Source organism: Cajanus cajan, chromosome 7 (genome assembly GCF_000230855.2).
Source record: "Cajanus cajan strain Asha chromosome 7, NIPB_CcT2T_4, whole genome shotgun sequence".
Taxonomy (NCBI): domain Eukaryota; kingdom Viridiplantae; phylum Streptophyta; class Magnoliopsida; order Fabales; family Fabaceae; genus Cajanus; species Cajanus cajan.
Genome location: NC_138523.1, coordinates 7,642,322 through 7,652,966, shown reverse-complemented (window position 1 = coordinate 7,652,966; position 10,645 = coordinate 7,642,322). Strand labels below are relative to the sequence as shown.

The 10,645-nt window shown below is 30.9% G+C and overlaps 1 protein-coding gene across 1 annotated transcript; it reads right to left on the bottom strand.

Annotated features, from left to right (window-relative positions):
* Positions 1 to 2,843: 2,843 nt before the first annotated feature.
* On the bottom strand, positions 2,844 to 8,821 carry LOC109806092 (putative mediator of RNA polymerase II transcription subunit 26b). The gene is made up of 9 exons (XM_020368448.2): positions 7,378 to 8,821; positions 6,794 to 6,862; positions 6,579 to 6,661; positions 5,303 to 5,355; positions 4,975 to 5,099; positions 4,821 to 4,848; positions 4,395 to 4,705; positions 4,230 to 4,320; positions 2,844 to 3,479 (listed from the first exon to the last, which is right to left on the bottom strand). Exons 1-9 carry the CDS (start codon positions 7,858 to 7,860, stop codon positions 3,355 to 3,357), a joined length of 1,368 nt encoding a protein of 455 aa, XP_020224037.1. The 5' UTR covers positions 7,861 to 8,821; the 3' UTR covers positions 2,844 to 3,354.
* Between the last annotated feature and the right edge of the window lie 1,824 nt (positions 8,822 to 10,645).

Here is a 10,645-nt window from a genome sequence, read left to right as displayed (position 1 = left end):
CAAAGAATTTTTAAAACTCCCTATCGAGGAAAAACACCTAAAAACCCTCTTGTTAAAGTGAAATTTCTAAAAATACTTTTTAGTGAGATATCGATTTGTGTATAATATATAGGTGGATATAATTAAAAGTAAAAATGAAACTATTACTATAAAATAATGATGGAGGTTAGGATAGTATACACAAAATCTTAAGTTTGAATCCTAATGTCGTTATTGTAATTTTGATGGATAAAAAAGACAATAACAACTATGTGTACCTCTCTATGCACTTTATATATCTAACTTTTTTTCTTATTGTTGCATACAATTCAAAAGAAACTTCTATCTATTTACTACATATAAACGAAGGTCCTAACTCAACCATATGTCAATATTTTTGCAAGTTTTTTTCCTACTCAAAATCATTTTCCAACTTTTTATTTTATTTATTTCAATTTATTTATTTGATATTCAAATTTGACGCTTCATTGATATTAACCTTTCTTATTTCTTCCCTCTTGGACCATGTCACTCTTAAAAACACATACAACATACTTGCTTCACTCTGCATATGTTTATTAGAGTTGTGAAGCTTTAGAGCTTGCTCTATGATCAATTGTATGCTAAATCATTTTACTCTTCATTTTCCCTTCTAATGGAGATAGGAAGGAAAAGTGGATTGATGAACTTTCCCTTGCCTTTCCCCTCACACAATCTTCGTTCTTGATTTGCAATTCCAGAGAAGAAGACTTGAAATGAGACCGGATTTGGACTGGATCCAAGTCAAGAAGGAAGCACTCAAGCAAGGAGAGAAAAGGAGTGCTAACGGTTTCTCTTAGAAGATCTAGGATCCCTAAGACTAAGCAAAATTTCTCGGTGACTTTTGGAGAGAAAATGGCTAAAGTGGATTTTCAGATTTCTCAAATGTCGAAAGTGATTATAAGAGTGAAGGAATGAACTTAAATAGGCACGAATCAAGCCTCCTTGGCACCAAGTCTCATGGCACACAATTGGTGCCCAAAATTTGAATTCAAATGCAAATTTGAATTCAACTTTTCGCCCTCATGTGCATGTCCGTGAATCAAGGCTCCAAGATATATCTAAATTACATTTAGCAAGCATTTAGGGTTGATTTGGGCGTGCACATGTTCAGCCACTCATGGCTTAAAACATGTGACCCAAATTCAACTTAAATGGCTTCTAAATGAAACTTAGATTTAACATCACTTACCTATTTTAGTATTTCTTCAAATTTCCTATTCTAAAAGCCTAAATACAATGGCCAACCAAATACAAACAATAGAAAGTAATAAAAGAAACAAAATAAGCTCAATATTGGGTACCAAAATATCCAAGGCCCATTAAGCCCGAAAATAGGCCTACTAAGCCTATGACCTAAAAATCCTAATTTAAATGGTCCAAAATATAAGACCAAAATATATGAAACTTATACTAATATTATATATACAAATACAAGTTAATGGAAATCTCAGGGTGTGACTCATGTGAGGAGCATATTGGGCCCATTAAGTCCTTCGGGCTCTAACTAGCTCAAATCTTCATGTCTAGCTCATTCCTCTTAGGTCCTTCAAGGTGTCACCTCTTGACCTCCTTGACATGATTCCATTTATTAGAGTTGTGAAGCTCTAGAGCTTTCTTTATGATCAATTGTATGCCAAATCATTTTATTCTTCATTAATATTAATCTTTCTTATTTCTTCCCTCTTTGACCATGTCACTCTTAAAAACATATACAACATACTTGCTTCACTCTGCATATGTTTATTAGAGTTGTGAAGCTCTAGAGCTTGCTCTATGATCCATTGTATGCCAAATCATTTACTCTTCATTTTCCCTTCTCACTTTGTTTAATAGGGGTTTTCATAAGCTTTTTCATTCCCATTTTATTTTTGTCTAATCTCCTTTATTCACATTTTGTTCTACAGTAGTATGGAGTGAAAGTAACATTTTCAATTTTTTGAATTTCATCCATTTTCATGTTTTAAAACAAGAAGATTTTTTTGTGGGTAACATTTTCATGTTTTTCTTTCTATAAATACCAAGACATACGGAGTGTTAACACTTTCAATTAAGAAGGGAAAATAAGTTATGTAGATAGGTCTAGTTTTACTAGTTGAGTGAATATAATCCCCAATCTCAAAGTTTCTATGACATACTAAAATGAGTTAAAAAGATCAAGTTGATTTTATTAGATTTATATAACAAAATTATGATTTACCAATTTTCCCCTCCTTGTCATTAAATTTCCATGAGATGAAAAATTTACCAATATCAATAAAAATAATAAATGATAATTAATAAGTTTAAGAGGTGAGAAAGGAAAATAAAATCTCACAATCTTTAATAAGGACATAAAATGAAAACTAAAATTATTTTATACACACAATCTTTAATCTTTAATAAGGACATAAAATGCAAACTAAAATTAAGATTTTATAGAAATTATTAAGTGGCTTATAAAAAGAATCATCAATCCCTTCTAAATTGTCTTATAATTAGGATTGGAGGAAGTATTTACTTTAATTAAATTATACATGTTTTCTTATAATTTTAAATAATTTATATTTATATTTTTTAATTTGTTTTCAATTTAAAGTACCGCATACAATGTAGGAAATACACATTGGTTGACAAAAAACAAAAAGGAAAGTTGGTTAGGGCATTCAAAACTAGAAAACAAAATACGACAATTTGAAAGCCTAAAATAGTTGCATAATTTTCCTTGTTAATTCACTCCACAATGTTCTTTGACATCAGACACCCTGAGCGTGTTCTCATAAGCTAAATTCAAATGCTGATGTAAATTGAAAGCAGAATATTCAAATAAGAAAAAGTTGAAAAAGTTTTTAATTAAAAATAATAATAAATTAAATGCTATTACTTATTCTCAAATAGGTTATGTTGTTCAGCTTCCTTACATATACACCTAATACACGAGACCTCGAGTTTGTGACAAGGGAGTTGAAATGTTGAGACCCTAATGCAAGTTCTATGTGACAAGAAAGAAAATTGTCCAAAATTAAATGACCAATCATGAGGGTGGAATCAATGGACATTTCAATTGACAACTAGTTTAAAACCACACCAACATTTAAGTGCTGAAGGACCCTCTTCCAAATCCAATATTGGATCAACAAAATTTCTATATATATTCGACCCTTTTAACTTGGGAAATAAACAGTGACATAGTTTACTCCCCTCTCAATCAGAATAGCTCTATAGAGGTAAAAATGGTGAACTGAATTGTTGTTTTTGTTTGGTCAAGAGGATGAAGCTTCAATAATGGCTAGCAAAGGGAGTTCTTGTCCAGATTCTGGAAGCTTGAAAATGCTGGCAAATTCATAATTAGAAGTTCTATTTTCGTCCATGACCCCATTGCTTCTTGTGATTTCCAGGTTTGACATGTGGATTTCGGTGGCCAATCCCTTGCTTTGGGAGGTCATGCAACTCCATAACCTGTACAGTCCGCTGCCTCTTAGCTGCAGGTGAGAATCAAGAAGCAGTTTCATCAAGAAGTTGTGTTATGAATATTTACTTCTCAAATCAAAACTCAAAGCTCTAAAATTTTGAAAGGTTGATCTTCCAAAATCCAAATCCAACATTTTAGGCCATTTAGTATAAATTGTGGGGCAAGTAATAGCACAATAGTAAGGTTGTTGCCGTGTGAGTTTCAGGTTATGAGTTCAAATCCTAGAAACATTTTTGCTTGCAAAGGGTGAGGCTATTTAGTATAAATTGTGGGGCATTTACCGCAACTCATAACAATTGAGATTATACAAGAAAGATCCGTTTTTAGCTCTCTCTTTAGCCTTATGTCACTTATCCTTAGGAGGTTTTTCTCTACTAGCAGGTTTTTCCAAAAAACTTAATTTATTCCAGTGTGAATGGCAAGCAGACTTATATTTATTGGTTTCAATAGGACTCCTTACGAGCATTGTTTCTATCTACTATTATCAAGTCATAGCATAATAGTAAGGTTGTTGCCTTGTGACTTTGAGGCTATGAGTTCAAATCCTAGAAACAACCTCTTTGCTTGCAAGAGTAAGGGTGGAAACATCTACCCCTTGCTAGATCCGATTAGGTGGGAGCCTTGTGTGCACTTGGTTACCCGTTTTAACTTTAGTATGAGCAGATTTTCAAGAAATGTATATTCTTTAGAACTGTTTGAATTCTAAACATTTAAAATTAGAAGGAAAGATGACATTGATTCTGGAAAAGGAATGACTAACCATTTTCAACTTGTTGATACCGCTCCTGAAGTTTCCTCTTAGTTGCTTCTAACTTCACTTGGACTGCAGCATCATCCGAACCCTTGAATCTCTGATAGTCAAGAAACGAAGTTTAGACAAAATTCAAATCTACAAACACAATGCGCCAAGAGAATTTGTCCTTACATCTGGCTGACGAACATGAGGATTTTTCGGGATAGCACTCTTCACTATATTTTGTTGCATCTTCTGCTCAATGTTGCTTTTCTTCTGCATGGTTGATTTTGGTGGTCTGCCAGGGCCAGAATTAGCAGTACCTGGTTTATTTAACCTCACAGCGGCCTCATTTTTATTTGCTTGCTGACCCTTACTGTCCTTGGCAATGATGTTTGCCTCATTTGAAGCCTGAGGTTTCCTCTTTGCTGTATTTTGATCGCTAAGAGATGGTCTTCTTCCATGTTCACGGCTCTTGATGAATTCCCCACAGTGTCGAGGATCTGAAACAGCAATCCCGAAGCATAATCATCAAACAAAGAAGTGGGGAATTCATATAAAGAACAGCAGGGCAAAAGCTAGCAAGACTAAGCATGACAAATTGCAAAGTCAACTCACTTCCATCATCATCCATGCCATCAAAGAACTTTGCATCATCAAGATATGTACCATTCAACCAAGAGAAGTGGAAGTTAGTATCTAACTTTCAAATCCTGCAAAACGTGAATAGAAGAAAGATGGAGCGAGAGGGACAAAGAGAACAACGAAGTACCTGTGAGAGTTCCATCGAACCAGTTGGAGCTGCAAATAAAGCCCCTTCATCCATGGGAGGTGATGGTAGCCCTTCTTCATCATCAACTACAGATGGATTTACTGAATCAGGAGTACCTTCTGAACCTACAAATTTTTTATGAAATTTTTTAAAATGAACTAATTTTAAAATTGGACGAAAGAAAAGGTTTTAAATCCTATTTGGATATAAGCTAAAAACGCTTTTAAGAGTTTTTCTACAAAAAAAAAAAATTGAATAATATTTTCCAATAAAGAAGCTCTCAAAAACGCTTCTAAACTTGTATCCAAATGAAAGCAGATAATTATACCTGTAATAGCTGTGGTAGCCTTAACCCACTCATTCACCATTTCTTTCCAGCCACTACAATTAAATAGTCAATGTATAGTTGTTACTTTGTTTTCATTTGCAAAACTACTACACTAATATGAATTAAAACAATAATAAAAGACTTTCAAGAACATTAAATGTTTGAGCATGAAGAATGATAAATTGAACAGAAATCTAATGCACCTATATTCAGATCCTCATCAAACTTAATAAGCATTACATTTGAGGAAATAGGAGACATGATTGACAAATCTATACAAATAGAATGTCAGGCCAAATAAAAGTGCTAACTAATGACTATGATCACCGAACTCAATACATTAGTCTAATTAGAGCAGCAGATAGTAAATCTTGGTAAAATATTGATGACAGCCTAGCTATCAATCTTGGAGAAGCACCTAGCGGCCAACTCTGAAAAGCTATAGGAGGATATCATGAACTGGTATACTTTTATTTTAATATTTTAATATTACAACACAAACTAAATCATTTATACTGCACATGTTACTACTCAAAAAAGCAACAAAAAATAAAAAAATCAATCCAGGAGTCATAACAACATGGTAAAGAAGTCAAAAATGAAAGATGATGGCGAAGCTAATAGATAAAGAACATAACAGCTTAGATAAAAATTAGCAAAATGAGAATTGAGAAGGTTAAAGGAAGAAGTAAGAATGAAAAACTGGGGGAAAAAATAGTCCTATAAAGCGTAAAAGTGGGGAAGTAAAAATAGAGGTAACTTTTAGTGGAATGGTCAAGGAAGATGATTTCAAATCCTATTATGCTTCTGAAGCAGCAAAAAAAATGCATTAGAAAATGGAGAAATCACAATTTTACCTTTAAAAAAAATCCTAAACATCATTGTTTTAAGGGTAAAAAAAGGGTTTTTGAAGCTTATATCACGGTAGCCCCACTATAGCACGCAATAAGGCATTATTTTCGCAATACCATAACTAAAAACAGCTCCACTATTTCAATTTGAATCCCATAGCAGCTCTATAACATGCTATTGACTACTAATCATGACAGTGTGATGGATGGATAAACAAAATAAAAGGGATTAAACCTATAGACCTTCGCTCAAGATCATAAACAATATCATAAAGAGTAGCAAACCACTAAATGGCAAGTAAGGAAACTAGTTATAAGCCTCTTCTATAATCCATGTAAGAGAAGATAAACAGACTATTTTTGTTTTATAGGATGCTGAGGATATATGCAAGAAAAATAAGTCTCAAGTAAAAATTAGTTCATACTCAATAAGAGTCCGTGCAAGTTGACAAATGCCCCTTGATCCATGTTTTCGAAGAGGATTGACAGCCTTTCCAATCTCAGTTGCCTGGCAAAATTAAGTTTTCAGTCAACTAAAAGATATACTGAAGTAGGCACTGGAAAATAAATAACAGAGCCAAAAAGCAGGAGAAAAAAATGGCAGGCTTATTGAATGAACAAGGGATGATTCAATTCAAACCTTCAGAAGATCCACTGTGAGTTCCATCAGCTGAAGTCTCCTTAGTGAATCAAACAATACTGAATCAGACTGTTGCAACATGAAATAAAGCACCATGCATCAGGGCACCACACAGGACACAAACCAATTTAATCTCCATAAAAGAAATCCACTGTCATCCAATAAAACCACTTATATTCTGTAACAAGAACACATAAAAAGAACAGAAATATATATATATATATATATATATATTTATATATATATTTATATTACGTAACCAGATTTTACATAACGGTCATCTTGATTGCTGCCTCAACATCAAGGTTTTCGCATATCAGCCGCATTTGTTGCAATATCAAATATCAAGACACAATTAAAATCATGACCATAATTTAAAACCTTATTCTGTAACTATCACTAACTCAAAATTAGAACAAGAAAAAATCCAAATAAATTACAAAACAAAGAAGAAACTATTGATACAAGTGTGAACAAAAAAGCGTAGGGCTGGAGTTGAAAAGAGCTAATCTGGAAAGTCACATAAAGAAAACTATTGGAACAAAATCACAGATGACACATGCATATTAAAAGACTTATCATACCTCTTCTTCACAGTTAAGTAAAACATCCTTGATCCTGAACACCTCCTCAACATATTGAGACTCTTCTTCAATCTCATCAGTCAATGCTTCTGCTTCCCCAAAGCTGTAATTGCTAACTTGGTTCATGTTCATCTCCCCAGGATCATCATTAGTACTATTGACCTTGCTCTCTTTACTTGCACCCGCTTCACACTCAAACTCAGCACCATCTCCATCAAAACCACTCTTGCATCCACCACTCCCTTCACCATCATCATCATCATCCACTGACACGGCCAACTCCACCCTCTCACACCCCAAACATCTACTCAACCTGCAAGAGAACAACCTCTCTGCAATCCCATCCCTCCTCAACCTGAACTCCTTGGGACAATCAGAAGCAGCCACCATGATCGCATGGTCAATGATGCCAAATATGTCAGAGTTTGCAGCTCCAAAGTAATTCCTCCAGTAATCAAGTGACCCTTTATTCATTCTCGTCATCAAAATCCAAAAACCACAGCCCCAGATCAATAGATCGAGGGAAAACTAAATCCACCAACCACCCACCAATCAAAATCGATTTTTTTCCATGCCAATTGTCACTGATCAATGCAAAACAACAAGAGCCTCGATGCAACCCAGAAAAGAAAAAGTACTGGATTGTCCTTGCCCTTGAGAAAATAGATTAAAGGGGTTCAATTTGGGTGGCCTACGATCGATGACCAAAGCTTAAAGCTACGTTTTTTTTTTTCTATTTTTCTTGTTTAAAAAATAATATTTTTGGTGTTGCGTTTTGGCAAAGGGTGGGTTTGGATTCAGGTGTGGGCAATGGATAAACGTTGGATTGGGAGGGGATGGAGGATTACAGTAACACCACAAATTCAGAAACAGACACACGAATTATTATTATTATTATTATTACAACAAACGTTTCAGATTCTGGTGTTAAAGTAAAAACCTCCTCCAAGAGAGAAACACCACCTTTCCCTGGTTTTTCTCCAAGGAAAAACAGAAGAAAAAAATTAAATAAAATAAAAAATAAATAATAAAAAAAAAAGCTTAGGAAAAATGGATGGTATTAATTAACGAAATTTGGAGCCCAAAACCGAACCAGAGGTTTCAGAAGATTTTCTATCTACTTTAGTTTCTTCTGTGTCTTTGTAATGTTCTTCTGTTTTCAGTTTGAACAAACTAACAAGTGCTGAAAGGAAGGCTAAGGAAAAGAATTAAAAATAAATAAATTGGGGTTCTCCAAACCGCCCTCTGAAAAGACAAAAGAGGGGTTGTTGCGGTGTTCCTGAATTTTAATGATTTTGGCTCGGTTTTGACTTGATCCAAAACTGTGGTTAGAAAAATAAAATAAAATAATTGGGAAAAGAAGAAAAGTGTTTCTGCAATCTTCTTATTTTCTTGAAGAATTAATGGAGGTTGTATCAATTAAAAACGCAAAAAAGGACGTGAAATGATAATAAAAGTAGGTAATGAATGTGATGACTGATGAGATATACTATATAGTTAGAAACAAGAGGCGTTTCCGTGGACCGAGTTAGATGGGGCCCTCGTGAAGGTCGGAAATTCCAAATTAATTTTTTTTTTCTTCTAATCCAAACTTAAACATGATATTGAGAAGAAAAAAAAAATGATACACGACCATTTAATTTCATATTAAATATATTATTTTAAATACATAAAAAAGAATATTATCTTAAAATATTTTTAATAGTTATTTTTCAACATAAATATTTTTTTATTTTTTTTATTTTTTTATCTTCTTCAATTATTATTTATCATGTTTATTGTTATTAAATTTTAATATTTTAAAATAAATTATAAGTAATTAAAAATAATTTATATCATAATATAAATTATTTATATTAATTCAAGATAAAATTATATATTTAAAAATATTTATTTATCTAAATTTTAAATATAATTTATATATTTAAATATAATATTTATTTATATAATAATTATAAATTTTAGTAATATTTAATTATATATTTAGTCTGTAAAATGTACAAACTAAATACGAGTAAAATAAAATAAAGATAACAAAACTTAAATAATAGAGAGTGATGTTTTTGCTTGAAATAATGATGAATAATTTATAATTAAAGAATGGGTGTTTTTATAATTAAATTCCCTGTTTCTTCAATAAAGAGTGAGTGGTTTAGACCAATGATAAGAGTAAAATATTTAAAAAAATCTCTTTACAAAAAGGTAAAGGAGATATATCTTTTAATAAATAAATAAATAAAAGAAAATAGATAATTGTGTTAAGTGGTGTTATAAATCCCTTCTATTATAGTTTATAAATTTTAACAATAATATCTGATTTAGTATCTTCTTTTTCAAGCTATTTTTAAAAATATTTTCATTTTGATTATTTTTTATAAATTTTTTGTTTATTTTTATTTTTTGAGAAATTCTTTTACACTGATAAAATTTTTAATTTTTTTAACCTTTTATTTATTTCAGATTTTATTTATCATATATGTATTTATATATTTTTTTAATATTTTAAATAAATTATCAATAATTAAAATAATTTTATGTCATAACAAATTATTTTCCATGAATATAAAATATAATATATATTTAAAATATTTATTTATACAAATTTTAAATTTAATATTTATTTATATATTATCTATTATAAATTTTAATTATACATATTAAATATTTAGCTTATATAATGTGAAAGCTAAAATATTAGTTATATAAAAACTAATTAGTAAATGATTTAGTATCTTCTTTTTCAAGCTATTTTTAAAAATATTTTCATTTTGATTATTTTTTATAAATTTTTTGTTTTATTTTTATTTTCGAAATAAGCAAATATGCGGGATAAGATAATAAAGAAACATATTCTCAAAAATAAATTTATCAAGAAAAGTAATTATTTTCTCATCAGTAAAAATATTTTCAAATCTATACTTACCAAATAGGTTTTTTTTTTTTCTCATTTTATTATGAAAAATAGGTTTTCAAAATTACTTTAGAGAATAATTTTTAGAAATAAAAACCAAAATACGATTAAATAAACAACCGTGCCCTAATTTTATCTTTCTATCTTGGTGCATCTCATCAATTATGTACTTTTTAGCTGTTTTTTTTTCTTTCATAAATATCCGAACGGGTTTACTATATCAACAAAAAAAAAAAAAACAAATTGTATCTGGTGATAAAACATAATTTTTTATAGTGATAAAACTTATAACTCTTTTAACTTTTTATCTATTTTAAATTTTATTTATCATATATTTATTTATAATTTTTTAATATT